General features: G+C 37.7%; 2 protein-coding genes across 2 annotated transcripts; both read left to right on the forward strand.

Moving 5' to 3' along the window:
• The first annotated feature begins 873 nt into the window (after positions 1-873).
• On the forward strand, positions 874-5,629 carry LOC135948190 (tax1-binding protein 1 homolog B-like). Its single transcript, XM_065497329.1, has 8 exons — positions 874-1,102; positions 1,157-1,327; positions 1,840-2,223; positions 3,897-4,064; positions 4,119-4,289; positions 4,341-4,646; positions 4,860-5,044; positions 5,133-5,629. Exons 1-8 carry the CDS (start codon positions 911-913, stop codon positions 5,251-5,253), a joined length of 1,698 nt encoding a protein of 565 aa, XP_065353401.1. The 5' UTR covers positions 874-910; the 3' UTR covers positions 5,254-5,629.
• A 660-nt stretch (positions 5,630-6,289) lies between these two features.
• Positions 6,290-23,367, forward strand: LOC135936614 (uncharacterized). The gene is made up of 4 exons (XM_065479496.1): positions 6,290-6,418; positions 20,413-20,649; positions 21,358-21,591; positions 21,935-23,367. The coding sequence occupies exons 2-4, from the start codon at positions 20,458-20,460 to the stop codon at positions 22,058-22,060; spliced, it is 552 nt and encodes a 183-aa protein (XP_065335568.1). The 5' UTR covers positions 6,290-6,418; positions 20,413-20,457; the 3' UTR covers positions 22,061-23,367.
• The last annotated feature ends 18 nt before the right edge of the window (positions 23,368-23,385 follow it).

The raw sequence follows: 23,385 nt of genomic DNA on the forward strand, positions 1-23,385 counted from the left end.
ATAGACGAGATGACCTGATTTACGCATTTTGCGTTTCAATCGGCAAAGAAAGCGGCGTGATTATACACCCACGTTTGAGATGCATAGAACGGCATTGACCTTTTCATCGCAGATCTTATTTTTTTGCAACTAGCATGAAGTGCATACTTTCTTTATCCTTCTCGCTGGAGAGTGATTTGAAAGAAAATAACGTCAGGCACGTTTCTATTCGAATGATAATTTAATTATATATTTGATATATTTCTAGTGCATCAAGTATCAAGGCTTCTGATAGATTAAAAATATTAATTTCTGACTGTTTTTCTGTCGATTTTTTTAAACAAAATGGGCTTTTTTATGAATATATATAATATAGATGGTGTGTATTTCCAAAACATTTAAAAATATGATAAAAATATAATATAAGTTTATTTTGTTCAACAAATAATTATGCCTCTGTATTTTTATTTTTAAGTAAAAATTTGAGCCAGCAAATTTTCAAATTGTTATTGAATTTTAATATCTCGTGCATTTAAAAAACGGAAAGTTTGAAAACAAAACTACTTGCTATGTATTTTTATATTTTAAGTTGTGCAATCAGCATGCAAATTAAGGTTTCTACCCACTAGAAAGCACTTGCCGCAAGGGTACATGACCGTATGCATAATTTTTTAGCAGTTTTATGCGCTTTACCCGCAGCTTCTATATAGTGAGTCATCTATTGACCATTTTTTAAACTACTACGATTTGAGAAAATTTTCAAGGTGGTAAAATACCTGTAGCCACCATTTTCGATGGCGCGTTTATTTGAAAACCAATGGAAATATCCAAGACTAGATATTCCAATATGGCGGCCTCAAGGCCCCCTCAGCACTTTCACTGATTTTCTTTTTACCCTTTTATTGCAGTTAATCAGTTCCTTGAAACGAGAATGAGTGATAGCGAATTGCTCGACCATCAGCTGGTGGGGCTAAACATTCCAGTAATGGAGGCAGCAGCAATTGTCAACCTGACGCCCGAGGACCTTGAAGATGACATCGACATCGTGTCCACGCACTTTGACATGAGCCCTCCGCTAACCGACGACGAGCGAGATTCGCTCTGCACCTCGCAGTACGCAATGGTGAGCAATCGCGACCCTATTTGTTTCCTCATCTCTACTCAATCATTCGAACAGGTCGTGTTTCGGGACATCTTGGACAGCTATCCAACGGATTCGGACGTGCGCTGCAAATACGAACTCAACTCTGACCTTGAGGTGGACGAGGGGGACTTTGTTGCCCTTTATCAATGCGGATGGTCCCAAGTCTCCGAGTCGATCCTTAGGCATCCTGCTCTTTCACCTGACGTAAATAATTCACAATTTCTTTCATTTGTTTTTATATGGCCGTGTCGTTGGAAACAATTACATATCTATTAATTAATCAAGCACGCTCGCTCGCCCGGAAAAAGTTTTATTATTATAAATACAAAGTAGATTTTTGTTTTATTCATGCATGACTCATCCGTGTTATTAACACAACGTGGCTCAACATTGTGAAAATTTTTTTTAATAATATTACTATTCGCACTGGTGTGAAACTATTTTGTCAAACTTCTGTAATTAGTTTTTCAGAGAATTGATTGGGTTTGAAGGGAAAAAACAACCAAGTAATATTAAAAGGGAATGATTTTCTTCAATTCAAATATTTAATTTTCTCTATTAATAACAAGTTATATTTTCTCTTAATTTCATGACGTTCCAAACAAAACGGAACGTAACAAGGTTTTTATGTCAGCTGTTTTTAATTTTTCTAAATTTTTTTGAGCTTTTAGAAATCTAGTAGCAAAAGAAGCAAAATAAATTGCCTAAATTCACAGAACCTATCCAAACGTGGAGGGACCGTGATCTTCCCAGCTGACGCCCTGCCAAAGGACGAACAGGAATATTACCAGCTGTGCTATGTGAGCGCAGACGGATCTGTTTGCGGTGCCAGCGTTCCTTTCTCATTCAGGCGTCCGCACGAAGGAGAGCTGTGCACGCAGGATATGTCCGACAGTGACATGGGCATGGTCGTGGTGCGCAGCAGGACAGCTGTTGCCGAGGAAAAGCTGCGCAGGGTGGACGAGCTGAATGAGATGGTGCACAGAGAGAAAGAGCAGCTCGAGGCTGAGTTGGAAAAGACCAAGCAGAAGCTCACATCGGCTCATGAAATGATTGAAAAAATGGAATCGCTCTCCAAAGCTGACTCTGCGGAGATAAAGGTAAGATTTTCACTGTTGTTTTCATTTTATTTTGAATAAAGATTCTTTTCATTGCTGATTTAAATTTAAATCAAATTAATTTACTAAATCAGCAAGATGCTTTTTATTGTTTATTCAATGTCGAAAACAGACGCTTTGTTGCTAACACAATTTTATAGTTAATTTCAAAAATTATTGCAATGAACGAGTCAGAACGTGATAGGATTGCACATTAAGCGAAATTCATGTGAGCTAGGTTCCTTGTGTAACAAGCAGGGTTTGCCAAAAGGGCGGACGGTTGATATTGAAACAATCGGGTGATTGTTTTTCGTTTTTATAGCTCATTTTGGAATGATTCTAACTTGAAAAAATTTTATTTCTCACGTTTAACTTATTATTATAATAATTCACTGAATATATTTGTGACTTAAAATTTTATATCGCTTTGATGTTGGCTACAATGACTAGAAAGATTTAATTATAACACCGATTTCTAAAAACCAAAGCCTTCTTTAATTGAAATTCGTGTCTCCAACCCTTCAAATTGCACATTTTGGTGGTTGTCGGAGAAAATTTCGGTTTAAATTTCAATTGTTTGCAATAAAATAGAATTTCACTGTGTTTTTGTTCTGGAAAATCTGCCTGTGGAAAAAATCGGACAAGTTCCGAGTTTTTGGAAAGATGGTTACAATTGCGCACTAGTAATTAAATTTTAGAGGCGAGCGTGATGACAAGATAATCTATTTTAAGATTGACCCACAGATTTAATAGCTTGATTTATTAAAAAATGAGATAATCATTTAAGTATTTAATATACTTTTGTGTGCCAATAATCATTATTCCCATTTTCGACACATGGTTATACCTGGTTGAAGGTTCCTTTTTAATGAGCATTATGCATTTTTTATATTGTAGATTTCCATGGTCCTCTGGACCTTTGTGATCTTGTAAACACAATCAAATCCGACTTTTTTCATTCTTATTTCATTTTTAGTTCATTTTTAAGAAGTTTTCCGTCATATCAGTAGAGGCCTTTAAGGATTTTAATCAGCAAAATTGCACACATAATTATGCTGTGTTAACGACTTAACTCTATTTATCAGTGAAATCTTCAATTCTCAATTCTTATCTTTTCTTGTCTAGTTAACAGTTTGATATGCTCTCAAAAAATCTAAAATAAATACAATTTCAGCGTCAATCTTCTACAGAGTAGTAATTTGCTTCAGATTTAGCTGTTTTTTTTATCAAAAGTTATATAAAATTTAATCTGAATCAGATTCAGACTCTTCACATCATTAAACATCACAAATACCGAGCCGTTTGGTTCGCATTGTTAAATAGTTTGCGTTCACGTTGTAATGTGAGAATCCAAGCAATGTAATTGGGCCAAGTGCCGGCTAATTTGCGCCTACATTTCAATGGCTAGTACATTTGGATTTGGGAGGATTATGAAAGCTTTCTGACTCGCGTGCACATATTCAGCACATGTAGATCAATTTCACGGGACCAAATGTCTTAGCGTTTCAATAAAAAGACCGCGAGAAATAGGAACACGAGTTTGCCCTTTTCTAGGGTGGGCTTCCTCCAATGAGGCCTGTTATTCGTTTGCGATTTACTTGGGACACCGAGTGTTCGCTATCTCAACAACCGATAAACCAGCAATAAATTAATTTCAATTGATTTCTGTTTTCCAGGAATTGATGAAATTCAAGGAATCAGCGAAACAGCGGGACAGGCACATGTTGAAACTGCAGGCTGAGATCAAACAGTTGAACGAGTCACGTAACCATGTTTGCAACGAGCTGCAGATGTGCAAGCAGAACAGCAACACCCTGAACGCCACTATCGACACTTTGAATACCGTAAGTTTTAAAACCATAGTAGTTTTCCCTATCATGCTTATCCTTTAAATTTAGGACAAAACAAGAATGGCTGAGATGATGAGGAATTACGTGCAACGCAGCGATTATTTGCAGAAAGAGCTGATGGAAAAAATGAAGATCGTTCCCAACCTGGAGCAGCAGATTTTAAATTTGACCCGTGAAAGTGAGAGTGCGAAGAATGAAAACGAACATCTGACTGAAAAAGTAATAATCTCCTTATTATTTCAAATATTTTTTCTAATTTTTTTACTTCAGCTGAGACTGCAAAGCCAATGCGCAAGCGAGCGGGAAGCTCTCCTTGTGGAGGAAATAGCCTCCCTGCGCAATGACCTTTTGAAATCCGAGAGGGTGAAGCAGGACGTAGAGTTGCTTCGCGAGCACCGCAGCAACCTGGAGCAGCAGCTGCAACTCACAGACGAGAGGTTCAGGAGTTTGAGGGAGGAACACAGCAACCTGAAGAAGCGAGAGACTGACTTGGTTAATCAGGTGCTCAAGCTTAGCCAAACTCTAACTGAGCGTGAACCAGCCATGCAAACGTCGCAGATTTGCTACCGCTGTGTCGTAAGTACATTTTTTGAGCCTGTTATTTTCCAAAATTATGTGGTTGTGAGTGATTGATATGCTGAATATTGTTTTAAAACTTTTTTCCTTGAAAAATTGTACGTCTAAAATCTAAATAGGAAACTCTAACATTAGTGTTTCACAAATTGAGATAAAACTCTGTAATCAAATTTTTAGCAATGCTAATTTGTGCAAATTATTTGTCCTGTTTAGAATGCTGAAACAAAAGTAAACAAGCTGGAAGATCAGGTGACTGATTTGCGCCTGCGCCTGGACCAAGGTGCCGAAGAGTACAAGAAGATTTTCATTGAAAAGTGCAAAATTGAGAAAAGGCTGCTTAGGAGTGCTGTCGTCAAGACTGGCGACAGCCGTGGTAGCAGCAGCAAAGAAAGTTCTTTGTAAGTTTTATTCCAATGCAATGCTTTGTCATGAAATTTCATACATTTAATCCATAGGGAGAATTAAATAAAAAGTACTAATTCACAGGTCCCAAGATAAAAATTCTGGTGGTGGTTGCTCTACTCGTGTCTGTCCCATGTGCGATCTAACATTCCCTGCTGGAGCCAGCGTGCTTTTCACGCAACACTTTGAGAGTCATCTGTCGTAAATGTCCATTATGAAAAACTTAAAACTTACTTCGTATTGCATAAGTGCAATATTTAATTTTAATTTAAAATTATCAGTAAAATGTAGCATTTATCTATACAATAACTGCCTAAAACACACAAGATATCACTAGATTATTCTTAAAAAGGGCTGTGTGTTGATTTAAAGCCGGCTAAATTTTTTCCGTAGTGCAAAAAATCAATCAATAGTTCCTTTCTATGTAGTCCCGTGTTTTAACCAAGAATATTGTTGTAATCTTTCTTGAACTGCACAGACATTAAGCATTAAACTTATCATAGTATTTTATGAAAAATCCAAGGTTGTACATAGCTATATCCGTGACAAATAAAGATGTTAAATAAATGAAAAATCGAAAATATTTTTCTTTCAAAGTTGCCATACCAAAATCAAAGGGATTGTACCAAAAAATACCCATATTAACAATTAACATATTAATATTAATCTCCATAAGACACCATAGCTAGAAAGGTGCTTTTAATCAGTCATTTTCTTCTTCATTCATTTGAGCCTAAACTTCAATGTGATGCAAAACAACTTCATTTCAAAAGACATGTATATACAGAGGGTTTTCTTGTAAATTGAAATATGAATATTTTTCAGTAGAACATATTACCACATATAAAATAGACGTTTCTACACATCAAAGCTGTATATTTATTTTATAAACAAATGCCCAAACTTGACACGTGCTTGATATTTTGCTAAGTAAAAGATTAAAACAAGGATAAAATAAATTAATTTTTGTGCGAGAGTTCTGACGGAGTTGAATTTGATTTTTATTTATCTGGAGGTGAACTTAATTTTTTTTAGCTATACTTGATGCCAACAGCATATTGGTTTCCTACCTATTTAAATTTAATTAGTGCGTAGGAAGAAATAAAATTATTTTTAATAAAATTTCTAAATTAATTTTATGCGTCATTTAAGTAGCAAAAGACAGCCATATAGGGAAAAGTCGATCGATGTGGCTTTTGCTTGCTCTTGCGCCCCACAGATGGACCTAGGGGTGGTTTGGAGGGTAGCTGCTGTCGGCCGAGTGGCAGGGGTGCGTCGAGCATCCGACGAGAAGGCAGGGCTGCACTGCCACACACCGAACACAAAAACCAGCCGCTCCGCAGGACAGACGCAACGCACCAGCCAATTTTGTGAGTAAACCTGATTTTTAGGGTTACTTAACAGTCTAATAACCGGCTCCTGACCTTGAACATGAATTTATTATTTAGTGGCTTCAGGAAAATGGATTTTTTGGTTCATTTTTAAGGTTTTTTATTTTGAAAGATTTAGAATTTGGCGAATCCACAGGAAATAAATAATTGCAGTTCAATGCAGCTTTTGCTGGTCGTTTGTGTGTTGCAGTTTGCATAACCGACACATTGCAGGCGCTTTGGCACTGCTATATATTGTAAGAAAATTGCTCCAAATGAGTCAAAATTCAAAAATGTTGTTTATTTCTTGAGTTTTTATTTTCTCTCAAATTTAATTTTACATCGCCTTATATTTTCATTAGATTTGGCCAATTCAAATAAAATATAAATCAATTAAATGCCACTAAGCTTAATAGTTTCTAATATTAATATCCAAAAGCTACTCAATTACAGGAAGAAAATAGATTTATCACTTTGAAAATGGGACTAAAAATGACAACGTGATCATGATCTTTCCTGTAATTTAAAAATGAATGCTACATACGTTTCAAAAATAAAAATTTCGCCATTTTATAGAGAAATTATGAAATGCCAGAAATTGATAGAATTTATCATGTTGTTGCATAGGCACCACTGTCTTCATTATTTCAGCAAGTAAATCGCAAAAAAATGGAAATATATTCATGAGTGTAAATAATGAATAATGTGAAAATATACTACAAAACATATTCCCTTCTGACAGAATAAAAAGCGCCATTTGAAGAGACATTTGAACTACATTAAAACATCGCGGCAGCCGTAAAAAATTCTGGCCCCAGAAGCTTTGCTAAATTTGCTCTCTCTCTCTCTCTCATACACACACACGGTGGCAAAGTAAACCTCATTAGCATCGTCCCCGCCAGTGGGTGGTTTTATTGTCTCTCTTTCTCCCTCTCTCTCTTCTCCGAGAGCTAGCCAGCTTTCCTTCCGCTTGCGGGGGCACGCACTGAAATATTAAGCGCGGCACAGGCCACATCGCACGGTAATAAACATCAAATAATGCGCGAGCACAATAAGAAAACAAGCGAGCGACACGCCGACGACACACGAGAAATTTACATTTTCTCCATTTTACTGCCGGAGAACAGTAAAAAGATGAATTGTGTTATGTATTTTCGATATGGCGATCGCATCCACTGTCTCAGTCATAAAAACTCAAAGGACTGCAAGTTGTCGGCAAATAAATAAAATCTTGCAAATTTCAAGTTAAGGGTTAATCTTGTAGAGAGCGAAATGGATATAAAAAGCCCTACTAAACTTGCGATTTTTTACATAAAAAAAGATGATTGCTGAATTTTGAAATTTTAAATTCAATCCCATTCTGTGAAGTGGATTGATAATTGATATAGGACAGCAATTGAAATTTTTTTAATTGCTAGGTAAAATTTAAATTAATTTTCTCCGAAATTTGATCATATTTTCTTGGACAGATTTCGATTCCTCTCGTCGAGATCAATTCAACTGTTTGGAACAATTTTTGGAGCAAACTCTTTGTTGTAAAATAAAATAAGATTTCAAGTCACCCAATCCTAAAGCATCATAACTTTGCAGCTACTTTTCTCAAACAATTTACGCTGCAACCTAGGTCAATTTTGGCTATAATTGAATCCTTAGTGATTTGTTTGTGCTTTAACAACAAGGATTTTTCCAAGGTTTTGGCTCTCAACAAAAAAACAGTTTTTCCTGAGTCACAGTGGCACACTTTCGCAGCGCTCGGTGTGACCCTGAGTTGATAGGTTGCTGGAAGCGTCTCTCTTATTTCGGCGAACAACCCACGCGGTCGTCTTTCATCCCTCTGCTCGTTTGAACCCTGCGCCTGGTGCGCGCCCGATCGATATCGCAGGGCGGCGTGTGCACCACCCGCCCCCTCGCCGTCCGCCGCCCACCCTCCGGCCCGCTGCCGCCGCCGCCGCCGCCCCGCTGTGTCGCTCATTCATCACCTTTCGCATCTGATCCGCCTCGAACACGCCTAATTATATCCACCTGGTTTGTTTTACGCCTAATTGCGGCCGGCTAGAGCCGTGGGTGTGTGTGTGTGCACTTTCGCTCCCCCTCGATTTCCACCCTGGCGACGACAATCCGTGCGTGACGCCGCTTCCTTTTGATTTGTTAATGTGCGCGCGAACACTTTGTGCACACGTCAGCACACGCTTTGCTTTTCGCATCTATGATTTCACTTTCACACCCTCATTCTTTGGCAATTTGTAGCACTGATAGCTGATGTGTGTCCCAAATTTTGATTTTAAAAACCATTTTATTTCATCACCTAATTCGTAGCTGGTAATTTTTTCCTTAGAATTTTTGTTAAAGTTTCCGAATAAGCACATTAATTGAAGCTCCTGAAAATATTTCCATCCAACTAATTTAAATTGTCTGGCTAAGGTTTCAAACAAAAGCGAGACACTCTTGGCATGAGTCTTCAGATTTTGATAAAGTGGATGCCGTTATGTTAAACCTAAAAGTATCGGGTCAAAATATAAAGTAAAGAATACATAATGTTCGCTATTTCATAAGGGGCCTTATTTTTTCATTTTTTAGCTTCGTCATGGTTAAATGTACAATTTTTGAGTCTTAATTAAAAGATTTAATTATTTTGTACAGTCGAACTTATCAATAATGACGAATTATATATAGGGGCTTTTTGGCTTTATTATTCAGCGCAGTGGCCATGTGAGTGCTAGAGAAAAAATAATGACAAATAAAAAAAGCTTATGATATTTTCAATTTAGAGATATTTTGGAAAAAAATTGCTGTCCACCAGCTTTCCAAATACCTGATTTTTCAAGGGCAAAAATTTGGCTTGATTTTTTAAAACAATCTTTTAGAAAAAAAACTCTGATACAAGCCGCTACATTTTTGCACGTGATTTCCCAGAGCACCTTCGCTGAAGTAAGAAAATTCACCTCGTTGTGCGCGTTGTGCATATTATTCCAAAATGTAACGGTTTTTGAAATCTGACGAATTTTTAAGAAATTACGGCAGTTTAAAAGTTGTTTAAATTTTGACTTTTAAATTACAGACGCGTTGATCTAGTGTAGCATAATATATGACAGGAACTATACTCCTTTTGGCAAATTGTCTTTTTTATCAAAAAATATACATTGAATGTTTGCGAAAATCACTATAATTTTCGGCAATATTTTTGCTATTTCAAAGCAAATATTGACTCACTTTTAAACAAAACGGCATTTCAAATTTTAAAATTCATTTTAAATCAGTCTGAACCAATTCATAGACAAATCTGGATTTCATTCTCGTCTACGCTGAGGGCTTTTTTAAAGAATCTAGATTTAGCACATTCCAACTTGTTAAGATCATTCAGAGATAAATGAGACCAAATTGCTTCTATACCATACGAAGCTACAGGAGAAATTGCCAAGTTAAATAACTTTTTTGCAGTGGAAATAGACGATTTTGAAAGGTTTTTAATTTTAGATGTTGCAAAAATTGACGCTTTAACTCTCTTATCCAGATGATTTGAAAAGCAAGTTCCAGAAAATAAAATTAAAATAAAATTTTTAAATTATACATGGATTAGCTTCTATTATCTATTCATACTGCTCGTAATTTTCTGCAATTTTTCTCCTCGTGTGTGGCCTGATAATGCCATCGGTGTGATTCCGTTGAAATAGTTTTACGCCAGAGTATCTGCGAGCTAATTTGCATGATTAACGAGAGCCAGTTTGGGTCTGGCGAGCAAGGCAAGTTATTTAGATAGCCGTGCGCGCGCGCCCGTAATTTAAGGTCACCTGGAGAAACGCAATTTTCCGAGCGGCGTACAGACCATTAATATATTACGCGCGCGTGTGCATGTAGCTACTCGTAGTACGAACGAACGTACAACACGACGCGGTGGCGCATAAAATAATAATGCTTATTACAGCTCTTCCTGCCACTGCAGCGTGGATAACTAGACATTTAAAAATGTGCCGACCCACGCCAACTGTCCGCGAAGGGCAGCGGCAGCGGCGTAAATTTACTCCTCTCCAAAGATAGCTGGAGGCTTGGGGGCGTAAATTAAAATTTGTACGCTGCTCTGTACTTTTGATGTCATTGTAATCAGTCACTCAACCTGAATTAATTTCAATAGCGGCGGTGTACAACTGACTAATTTAGTAAGGTTTTTCTGAGCTTCTCTTTGAAGATTTATATATTCATATATATACACTGATAAGAAGATGAGTAGCAGTTAATTTGAATTGATTAAAAACCAGCAAATCGGAATTTTTCTAAAAAAGAAAAGCTGAAAATGTCGAGATGTACAGTAAACTTGTGGAAAATCCTTTTTACATTTGCTGGAAACAATACTCTTTAAAATTAAGGAAAGGGATATAAAATATTCCTTAGAAAAATGGTTACAAAGTTTGCATGCTAATCAATCGGTGAGCACCGTCTCCTTTTTGAGTATCACGATATATTTGCCAAAAGGTCAATTTACATCATGAATCGCACACGGTTTAGCAAAAAATGATTGACAAAAACCGTTAATCTTTCAAGAAATGTGGCAAATTCTGAAATTTAAAATTGTTCCTCGGTTCTGAAGCACATTTCAGAGATAAAATGTTGCTAAATTACACAAATAAAGATATCAATGAATCACTTGCTTTAGGCACCACTGTAAATGTTCTTAATTGTCGGCCTGTTAAGTTCCAATTGAATTTGTCAGGATGGAGGAAACAAACCGATTTTTACCCTGTCGAAAAATCCCATAAATATACCGCAAAGTAAAATATAATTTAAATTAATTAATATAAAGAGAGAGCAATAACAACAATTTGCAAAGTAATCTTATTATTAGGCAATACTTTTGTTTTTAAAGCTAATTGAAAAAGTTGAAAATTGTAGGGTAGATTTAAGAGTTTTAATAACAAAACGAGACAAAACTAATGATTTCATGATCATTTAAACGGAATAATATGGCTTCGTAAGTCCAAATACTTTGATTGTGACCAATATATTACTTTTGAAAACAACTTTTCCATCGGGGGAAATTGACTTTTTGTGTAAAAAAAAACAATGTATAAACTCTCAAGTTACCTCAAAACAAAGCGCGCACGTTTGGTGTGCAAATTTCCCACTGGAGTGCTTCTAAACTTGAGACAAACAAAAGCATCTAAATGCCGACAAAACTGAGTGAGCTCTTCTTATACAATGCTCCTTTTTATGCCTTTAAATCGCAGAATGACCTAGTTGCGACGGGAGATTTGCATGCCGCGCTTTTTGCACAATGGATAGAGAGAATAAGAGTCGGAGCATTTTACTTTTAAAAGTACATAGAAGCAAACATTCGCTCAATCACTCTCCTACTCGGTAGCGAAATCGGAGAGCGCGCTGAGTGCTTTTGCAAAGGCACAAAGAGCCGATGACTGGGCAGCGAAAAGCGAAGAGGGTTAAATTTCCAAAAGGAGAGAGTCTGTTGATTGCACACACGTTGTACATGTGACAATTGCCAGGAAAAAAGCCAGCGAGTCGGCGGCGAAGTAAATGTAATCTCACTGGTACACATTTGACATCGGGATTAGCGCGGCAAAAAGCGGCCCTGAACCTTCCCTCGTTCTCTTTCTCTCTGCGCCGGTTTGAGAGCGTGCATTTATTTTCCATCCGACGGAGCGGCAAGCGCGGCCGCCTCGAGGATCAAAAATTCTTTTGTCATAACTGTGCCTCGCGGAGAGAGTCCTCGAGGAAACCAAAAGCACAACTCGAGTGCCACCGCAACAGCCAAGAGAGCAGACCAAGAGATTTGCAACTGCGCAAAAAGAGACGAACACGACCACGCCACGCACACACACACACACAAAGCCGAACCGAAACTTGCTCGCAGCTCTCTATCTAAACAGCTAGATCTAAACTCTATTAACTTTTTATTTCATACAAAAACACATATTTTTTATTCCTGCGTAGTAAATAGTCGGACTTGTTTGAAAATTGAAACTTTTTAGTTTATTTATTTTTTAAACATCCCTAATTTTTTTCAGGGATGTGCAAATGCAAGTCCGATTATCGATTACTTTTTCTGTGAAAGAGATATTCAGGCAAGCAAATCACGAGTGTTTAAATTTTTTGACGAATTTTTAAAACAGATAGTTTTTGAAAAATCAGTAATTAATTTTTGACGCCGAATAAAAAAATCGAGTTTTCAAGAGTAAATATTTTTAAGCATCCTAAATGTTGAGAGAAAAACAAAATGACTAAATAATCTTTCATCGTGCGTTCCACTTGAGACTTGAACCTATATTTTTCTTCAATTCGATTTACTTTTACGACACAGTTTTTATTCAGATAATCGGAAAGGAAAGCTTTCAAATGTTTGTGAGCTCTAAAAAAAGTGAAGCAGAATGGCTTGAAAGGAAGAGAGAAAGGAGACGCACTCCGAGTGAGTATATTTTTCAATCGTCCTGAGTAAATAAGTCGTAAATTCAGATTACTCACGTGCGTCTGTGCAGCCAGGCTGGTACTCCTCCGCCGCAAATGTCAAAGTCGTCTCTTAAAAGAACATTTTGATCAAGCACAGATCAAGTGATGCTCTCTTACAAAGTCCTATTCCAATCATACCATGCTCAGTTTACTCAATGAATCGCAATTATAGCAGAGAGTGGCAATGGAATGTGACTGTGTTGAAGTGGAAATAAGAAAGCACTTTGAATATGATTCAAAAATTTTTTAGATCACTAGAACAAATTTTTATTTAGCCAAAATAGAGCTTTACTCAATGAAAACTTTTTAAAAAAGGTTAAACTCTACTACAAAAGCCATTCATATCTACACGCGATTTTCCCAGACTATTATCTGCTGGAAAATTTGGGAAACAATCGCGAACAATTATGAAAATCGCACATCATTCGATTCGTCTCGCTGAACAGATTTCAGATAATTTAAGTTACTTAAATGAGATCAATTTTAAATATATTATTTAAATTTTCTCAAAATTTTGATCGAGGCGTGGATCTAGCAAAGCAAATATAATGGATACCATTCCCGTGGAAAATTGTCATATTTTTTTTAAAAAACTAACTTGTTTTCGGTTGTAAAAGAAAAATTCATTGATCTTTTCCTCATTTCCTAATTTGAATGAAATTTTGTCAGGTATGCAACCTGCCCGACAGAAAAGTTGCGCGTGATGCATAAATTCGAATTTTATCCATGCCAAGCTCTCATTGTCAGCTTTCGCAGTCGACCAAATTCTCTCGAATTTATTATACAATAATCAAATATTCAGCGGCCACGGGTGATTCACCACCGAGCGAGGCACGTTGTTGACACGGCGGTGACGGCGAAGTGCGACCGAGGTGTTGTTAGAGGGGCCAATCCTATTGTTACAAGAACCGCTCGGGAGGGTGTGTGTGTGTTTACTTCAACTTGCGGAAAGGTCAGCCCCTTTATCTTACTCGGGCTGCAGCAGCCGAGCCGAGAAATGCTTGGGCACCGGGGAGTAAGAGGCACGGCAACTTGATATTTGAGAAGAATGATGATCGCTCTTTCTCTCTCGTCTTTGTATTTTCGCACACTGCTCGCAAACAGCAGACCTTTTGACGTCAGTCGAAGATGAGAAGCTGTTCTCTCTGCTGGCGTGCAGTGCGAAATTCGAGATAAGCCGCCAAGGACGGCCGTTTTTGCACTCTTGGTTTGTTTTGAGAGCGCACGACCGCACGCGACACGCTTCCGCCACCGGAATGGAGAGCATTATTTGGCATAAATTCAGCGCAGCGCATAAAAACATTGAGTGGCGCATAATGATTTGAAGCTATGCCGCAGCTTGATCAAAATTCATCCTCAAAATCTTGGCAAGAGATCCTTGCCAGACGCAGAATGGTGCATCTCTGCCTCAGATAAAACTGTTTGTCGAGCATTTAACAAGTTTCCTTTTCCTCCTCTCGTCTGCCAAATCAGGCGAAATGGCCCATTGCAGGGTTCGCTCAATTTTCCGTCCGGGTTTTTCCAGACAATGGATTTTTTGTGTATTGTATTTACTAAAAACTTTGTCAAATTAACGAAAAGTGTGCTGGGTCAAAGGTTTACAGGGGTACAAATCTTGCCTAATGGACCACAAAAATTACCTTATCGCGTTTTTAACGTCATGATAACTTGTTGTAGCCACTGAAAAATATATGAAAATTATTAATTAATTAGGAATGAACAAAAATAATCAATTTTTTCTCAAAATACTCATTTATTTATTAATCGTTTTAAGGATGATAAACGGTTTCTCATAGTTCAACATTTGAATTATTTTGCTAAGTGCTATCAGTGAAATAACCACTTGTTTCTTTTCCACTCAAAACGCTATAAATAATCGATTTGCACTCTAGGTAATTCAACGTTACATTCTTTTAAAAAATATAAGACCCTTTGGAAATTAAAACATACATCTTTAAAAAATATTATGGAGCACTTTTTGGTAATTTTTCCGCTTATGAATTTTTTGGGCTTCTCTTGTAAGGCTCAGGCTGCTTAATTTAAATTATTAAAAAGGGTTCAAGTTTCTCTCTTGGAGAAATTTTATAATAATTACCTCTTGCAAAATAGTGGTCTTTTTAATTTTATAGGTCTAAAAACAGTTTTAAGAAGAGAATAACTGTCATTGGTCCACCCCTTTAGCCATATCCTGCGATTGAGTGTTCACCCTGCTCAAATAAGCGCCAAACACGACATGGATCGCGCCTTCTCGCAAAACAAACACCGCGTGGGCCGGGACGAAAGGGCAAGGGTGTTTCTTTCGGGCAGGCCTCTAATGCATGTTGACATTTGACCTGCGTTGTTTGTGTTGCGAGGGCGGGAGGCGCGGAGGGCGAAAAACGGGGCCAGCAGGTTGAGCGGCGCCGGCCGACGACGGGGCGCCAGTTGCCAAGACGACCATTCAATCACGCGCTGCTCTGTTTTATCGCCAACTCGGCCTGCCAGCCTTAATTGCCAGCTGCGTCGAGCATAATTATCGGCATAATTAATGACGCGCGTGTGTGTGTGCTTTCCGCTAATGAGAGCGCTTTCAACGTGAAACGCGAAACAGGCGCCTCACTCCTTTGTTTATTTATACCAGCGCCGTGCTGAGTTACGAGAGTTTAATATGTACTCTATCGCCACCTCATTATCATTTCCACAAAAAAATTACATGGCAAAATAATGAAGTGCATGCATTTTTATATCAAATGCATACACATGGGATTTTTCAAACAATGAAACAAATATGGAGGGTGAAAATAATGAAAAAGAATTGTTAAAAATTTCACGAAGGAAAATTTATGCATAGGAAATAAACTCTATTTGCGGCTTTGCGAAACCAGGATCTAATGGAAAAGGAAAATAATAACTGTACTGCATCTATAGCTGTTTCGCAGCAATCTCAGCTCCTCAGGAGAAGTTTTAATTAATAGTCTGATTTTATATTTTATGGGAAGGACAATCACTTATTCGCAACTAAGGAAGCGTTCTTCATTTTTTCCCTCTTCAATTCAGTATTTGCGTAGGCGATTTAGTGTTCAAAGCTTTCTTTTGATGTGCTGACAACGGAATTCAGGCCAGCCAGTTGCCAAAGAAATGTCATCATAATACGTTTCTACGGTGATTGACTGATCTGATTTTTGGTATGAGCACATAAATAGAAATTGTTTTTAGAGCAGAATTCACAGCAGCAGGATTGAGTCTGAAATCGTAGCGGAAGTGCTTTAAAATCGTAAATATACGGTGGCGCCATCTGTTAGTGGTTTTGAATAGGGCTTTTGCAAATGGTACATTGGTTCCCTTGAATACACGCCCGTCCTTTTTTATTAATCTATGTAGTAATTTTGTATTTTTGCTGTAAATAATGTAAAAGTCATTAGTGTTACAATATTTTGCTGCATTAGTGTTTATTATTTAGGCTGCAAAAGACAAAATTTAAAAAAAATCAAAGTCACAAAAGCTATAAACATATTGGATTTTTGACACTCAATATTGTGTATACGCAGAGCAAGCATGCATGATCGTTTGCGTTTGCACGTTCTTTTAGAATGCGTGATTTGGCCCCATAAATCGGCGTTTTAATAAAGACCTCGGAACAAGGGGTAAGTGGCCCGGCCCTTGACTGAGCTCCTTTGCGGTGTTATTGGCACTCAATATTTAACAAACTTTGCTGGCGAAAATTTACTTTTTCCTGCTGAAATTTGAGGCCTCTAAATAAAGGAAAATGAGTCTTCCTCTTCACCAACAATTTATTATATCCAAAGATGAATGCTGGAAAGGATTAATGACATAAGTTAAATTCATGTAGTTGATTTTACAATAGTTTTATTCCATATAGGCAAATAACAAGGCAGGAGTGCTGGAAGACTCACAGAATGAAAATATTGTGAAAGAAAAATAATGTACTGCAGATTTTTCAGCAGTACCTTATCTCCAAAACAAAATTCATAGCCACATAGTATTAGCTGCAGATATATTTGAATCGTTGGAAACGTCCGCCTGCACTCAACTCTTAATAGCGCAAAAGAAATAAGAGCAACGAAAATCTTGACAACGCCGCAACTCGCTACTGCCTGTGATAAAAATTATCTCTAACAACAATTCAGTAGGATTTTAGATTGTTGGTAGAGATTGTCTTTACAAGAAATGTAAAAAAATAACCATCACTTTCTTGTCCCGTGCCTTTGAAAAAAATTACGCCTTCAGGAAGCACTCGAAATGAATGCTATTTTTATATTTTTGCTTTTAATCATCAATTCAGACATAGAATCCAAGTTTTTGTAGCTTTCTTACTTTCTAAAAACATTGTGCGCAGTGGTACTTCTGCAGGAACATCACTTCAATTGTAAAAACCTCTGGAGAGGTCTGCGTCGTTTTGGTCGACTCAATAAAATGTGATTGCACACTCTGAGTAAAATTTTATTGTTGTGGTCCAATTTTTACGAAATCTTGCCACAATGGCGGTGGCATGAAGCGATGGTGCTTTCCCGCGAGAGGCAAACTCTGTTTGAATGTAGTCAGAGAAACAGAGAGCACTCTTTTTGGCACTCATTTAGGTCCTAGAATCCCTCGGGAGACGTGTGCACCTCCCGGAGTCAAGCCGGGAATATTATCGTTTTGCCAGCCGCTCCTCTATCGATCCAATTTATTTTTGCGCAACATTCACATATCTCTTCATCCTCGCATGAAATCCCTCGGAAAAATTTAATTTGCCGCAAATCAGAGGAGGCCAAAAAGAAAATAACTCGATTTGGTTGCGTCCTCACACACGAAAGCCCGAAACTTTGCTCTTCGCAGTGGGAGACGGTTGGAAAATATCTTCAATCAATTTGTTAACTCGTGGAGATTAATGAATTGGCTGCAGATAACATCACTAATGGCCACCGCCCTTGCCACTCTGCTCCCGTTCCCACACAGCGGAACAAAAAGCCTCTAATCCAATAAGCAACGCTATCAGACCTAGATTTTTGCGCACACGTTTCTCCCCACTCGCGCGACGACTGGCCTTCGTGTTTATTTTTCATGTTCGCCTGCAACGCGAGTGGCGAAAGATATAAATTCTCCACGTTAATGGGATTTGCTTGAAAAATGCGCCAATTAAGGCCGGAATTTCGTGAGAGCGTGCACGGTCCAATGAAATTGAAATAATTTACGGAAGAGGGCCGTGAAGAAAAAAATCTTTGCTAGCCGCTAATTACCGTGTTTTATTAATCCGAGACGTTGCGTGCCGAGTTATTTTTTCAGGGCAGTTACTAATTTAATAATTTCTCCTTAAGAAAGTGAAGGACGTGTTAAAACGAGTGCAACCGCGTGTAATAAATAGCGTATAGATTACGTAATTTTGTAAAACATGAAATTTCTGGTTGTTTTGAAATCTACCCACACTGACAAGGAAACTCTTACGATTCGATGATTTAGTTTTTGGCTGAACCATTGAACCCGTGTAGCCTTTCTTGATGCAAATTTCCAATTTTTTACTTGTCGAAAAATTGGAATTCTTGTTAATTTAAAATGTAAAAATTAAAATTTCTCTATTTTTTCTAATGAAAAATATGGACCAGGTAATCCGCTCAGAACCTTTTGAACATTTACCTCAAACCATTCATGAGCAGTTAGCCAATTTCCCTGCTAAAATCTAGGGCTTTTACCAGAAGGTAAAATTGAATCACGATTTCAATTAAAATTAAAACGTCGAATGCTAAGAGTTGTGTTTCATCCAATTACGAAACTGCCGCAGCGCGGATCCTGCCGCCATTCCTGCAAGCCCATTCACCCTCTCACTCGTTCCCCAGGCACGAAAGATGCTCTCTCACGCGGCTAAAATAATGGCACAAACCCAATATATATAAAAAAGCGCTGCTTCCTCGTCGACCTTCTTCTCGCCTGTCAGCCGGGCGCGCGCACGACTTTTCAGCCAGCGCCAAATAATTAAAGTCGAGTGTCAAACTCGCAGCTTCCTCTTCTCTTCGTCTCGAATCAGAAAAGTTTCGAGAGGAGCACAAGCACACGCAGGCTGCGAGTAGGCGGCGCGCATTAGCGAAATGAATTCGCGCTGCCGTGCAGTGGCGTGACTCCGGAACTGACTGACTTGCTGAGAGTTCACACCTCACCAGAAGCACACTGCCGACTAGAATGGTGTGTTATTCCGAGTGCGTGCTCATTAGTCTGCCAAGCTCTTAACTCTCATTTCGAACTTTGAAACTGGAAATTCCGAGATTGCATCGCTGCTTGACTAATTCCAGAACTGACTATTTTGGTGCTCATTGCTATAGGACTGTATTTTACACGGTTTCTAGGCAAAATGGTTGAATATTTTTAGAATGTTTTATGTAGCAAAAAAGTCGGACTTGCAATGTGGACAAATATGCCGTTTTCACCTCGTATTCGATATTATTTGAATGAATGAATTATTTTATTAAACACAAAATTGTAAATAACAGACATTATATATTGAAGAACCATAAAAGCAGACGTTCACATAAAGTTACATTATTTTTATCACGGTAGAATGCAATAGGCAAATCGAAGCGTTGATACAATATCAGCTATTCGTCTTAATTGTTTGATTTTACAAATTAAAAAGTGGAAGGTATGAGGCAGGCTCAATCAATCAGATCAATTCGTGCGCTCTCTTTGTTAGATGAATTTTATTGCATCGTTTGTAGCACAATTCACACGCTATGGAGGCTTTAAATGACATCTTTTGAGTGAAATCTTCATTTTCATCCGTTTTTAAGAAATTTACATGGAGTGCGTGTTTAAATGAAATTAAAAATTGAATTTTTCAATTATTTAAAAATATTCAAATTTAAAAAAGGCAAGTGTTTTTATATTTTAAACGATATTTGATTCAAAAAATTTCAAAAACACTTTTCAATTTCTAACGAGACGATTGCAACATTTAATTTTCTTTTTCAAAGAATGGAAAAAAGTTTAAAATTTTGAAATTTAACTGTTTTTTATTTACACTAAACTTATTACTTTTTTAAACTAAAAACTTATTGAGCTAGAAAATTCGGGCTGAAATTTAGAAATTCGGAGGTAAATTTCTTACGTACAAAAATTTACATTATTTGTTTTGAATTTTTAGCCTTTTTTAGACGGTTTATAGACGATCTTTAGTGGGGACTAAATGATTCTTCCTCACATGATGATCCCGTGGCAATTGGGAGCTCAGAAATAAATTTATGTTTGATCGGTTTTTCAATGAAATCAGTTTATTCATTTGCGAAAGAAGTTTTGATGCTATTTTTAGACCTGTGTTGGAAAGAATATGCTGTTACTTTTCTAAATTTTCATATAAATCACGCCTAGCTCTTTTTGGTGGTAATTAAAAATAAATATAAAATAAATAAACTCATTTGGTTCTGGAAATACAAATAACATTATTTACGAAATTATTTACTAAGATTAAGTTCCTGCCGCCGCATGCGAGAGCGAGGATTTCTATTTTGCAATCGATAAAATGCGCTCGCTAACAAACTAACTAACTAAAGCGTGGTGTAATTATTGCTCTGCAGCAGTGGCATGCCGCCAGGTTTCCAGTGGCACCCCTGAGGCTCAGCATGCCCGACACGGCCTCCAATGGAGCCCCCTACTCCGCCTCCCAGCAGCAGCAGCAGCAGCCGCCCCCGCTCACCAGGCGGAGGAGCAACGTGCCGCCCCAGCTGCCCCTCAGCCCAAGCGCTGACCTTCCCAAGACCACTATGCCAGTGTCCTCGTCGCCGCCACCCTCTTACGAAGACGTTCTAGCAGAGGTAGGCTACAATTGCCTCGAGTGAATCAAATTTGGTTTATTTTCAACTAGATTCATGATGACCAAAATTATCATTTCTATTCATCTAAAAAGACAATAATTATGTAAACCAATTAAATAGGTGATTTTGTAAGGAACATCGTTTTATTATTATAATTTTTGTTAAAAAAAATCGTGAAATAGTATAGTTTTCAGATTCATTTGAGGAAAATATACGGCATTTCAATTCAATGTACAAAAAGGGCGTCATTTTAGGATTTTTCAGGAAATTTAATATTTTAGTTTTGTTAACTCGTTTAGTAGTTAGTTATAGTTTAAATTGGAGAGTGCCTCATTTATTTATCATAGTAATATGTCAACCTATATTATTCAAACTAAAATGTATTATAAAAAAACACTCGATTGTAAGCCTGAAATTTAAAAAAAAAAGAGTGAAACTAGCAAAATAAACGGAAAATTTGTCTAGTTTGTGCTAGAAGAAAACATTTTATGTTTGGGCAGTTTATTTTTTACTGTCAAAAGGCACAAACCAACACAACTTGATCTTGGTCCTACCTTTTAAAAAATTTGAATTTAGAAACAATATAGCAGTTGCACACATTTTAAGAATTTTAACAACCGTGTTTAAAAACTAAAACAATATTCTATTCACATCTTAACAATCTTCTAAGATAAAATTGCAAAAAATTAAGAGGAATCATGATTTCAGAACCGTTTGGTGGCGGCAAGGGAGGCAGCAGCGGCCGCCAGTGCGTCGGCGGAGGCGTGCGGATGCTCCGAGCAGGCGAGAAGCAGCAGTACAGAGAAGCCCGTGCCCACCGTGGGTCGCACCGGCCCTTTGCAGATTCAGCACAAATCGAGCAAGGCACTCTACAGAGCCGTGGCTGCCCAGTGGGGTCTTACTTGCAAGATGAGTGACAAGTGTCGCTGCCTCGATTGCCAGGTTTGATTAACTATTTTTTCCGCAGCAAAGTTTTAACGAATTAATTATTTTTGTTTAAAATTCCAAAAGATTTCTATTGAAATTACCTGCATATTTTACTTTTAAATTTAATTAGGAATGCCATTTGAATGGCCCGCTTTATTTTTTGCAATCAGACAACAGAGATAAAACCATAAAATGGATTAAGACTGATCTCCGCGCATCTGGATTTATCCTCTTAATTAAAATTGCATAGGAGCTGCTTTGCTAAATCCAAATATTCCCATGTAAAATATCTGATTACCTTTATCTCATTATCATTGCTAGTACAAAGAAATCTGAACTAAAAGTTTTGTGGTTGCAGGGTCGTTATTTCGACTGCGAATTTGAGCAGAGCGAGCAGGAGAAGACGGACGGCGGACTGGGGGCTAGCACCCCGATGTTCATATCCGACGTGATGGGTGGCTCTATCGGCTGCACACTACTCTAGACTGCTAACCGAGGAGACGAGAGAGATGCATGTGTTTATGGTCCGTTGTGCTGGAGGCAGTGATTGCGGGCAGCTGGCCCCAAGGCGGCGACAAAACTGCCAAACGCAACCAGAGGAGCGACAGCGCCCGCCAGGCTGCCTAGCGCGCAAGGGGCGAGTTCCACTCGCTATGTTTGTACGAGAGGTTTCAAGAGAACGAATGTACAAAAAAAGAAAGATGTTTGTGCATGTGTGTTTTTAACCGAGACGTTTTCGCGATTAATATTCGGTCTATCGTGAAAGGTGTGGCATGTAATTTTATTTTGACTATTCGGATCGGGGAAAAATCAAATTGATTGGTTTACCAACTCTATATTGACTGTAGCTTGTAAGGAGAGGAGCAGGTGCAGCTCTGCTTTTAATTAATATAACTATATGCGCCCTTTCAGTTGCGTGTCAGCAGGAATCCTAAGCCTGATTTGCATCTTGTGTAAAAATGCTTATATCTATTTTTAAAGATTAAAAGTACCGAAATTTATTTTCAACTTTTAATAAGCACTTGAATTTCATTTTCAGCAGTATGCAAATCGATTCCTGAGGGCTATATTGGGTTCGACAGATGAATCACATAATCGAAAACTCGACACGTCGAGTGATCTAGCTGCCTAACCTTAATTTACCCTAAGGAATCGGTTTTGGCACTGTATAAAATGTAATTCCAGCGCTAATATTTAACAGAAAAAACTCAGATTCAGGTTGCAAATTTTCAGCTTAGGAGTCCAGGCCCTGTTTAAGTAATATATTTAATGTACGCATATATTGTGTAAATTTAGATGCGATTAACTCCAGCAAAAAGTGTACAACCTTGTGTATCTCATAAATGAAAACTGACCAGTTTCCTATGATTATAAAGCAAAAAACAAAAAGAGACAACTGCTTGAAATGAGAAAGCTAAAGGCCTAAAACTCAATTGAAGACACTCCAAGATGACACACCGTTATTTATATGTAAATATTAGAGGATTAAACTCTCTTACCAACGCAGTTTATAAAGGCGTAATAATTCTTCGCTGTTATATTTGAAGCAACCTCAACTTTGCAGCAAAAAAACGGGTAATTTTCTTATGATCGTCGGAGGTTTTAAAAGTCGCAAGCAGTGCACTTCATTTGCCAAGATTAAAACTCATCGGGAGCTTGCGTGAAGATGATTTAAGAGCTTTGAATATTTCATAGCAGCAGTGAGTTCAAAATCTTAACAGATATTTTTAATGTTTCCCCTAATTGTATATTGTGGAAATGAATAAATAATTCAACAAGTACTGGAATACATTGGGTTCAGTTTCAATC

The sequence above is a fragment of the Cloeon dipterum genome, chromosome 1 (genome assembly GCF_949628265.1).
Source record: "Cloeon dipterum chromosome 1, ieCloDipt1.1, whole genome shotgun sequence".
Lineage (NCBI taxonomy): Eukaryota > Metazoa > Arthropoda > Insecta > Ephemeroptera > Baetidae > Cloeon > Cloeon dipterum.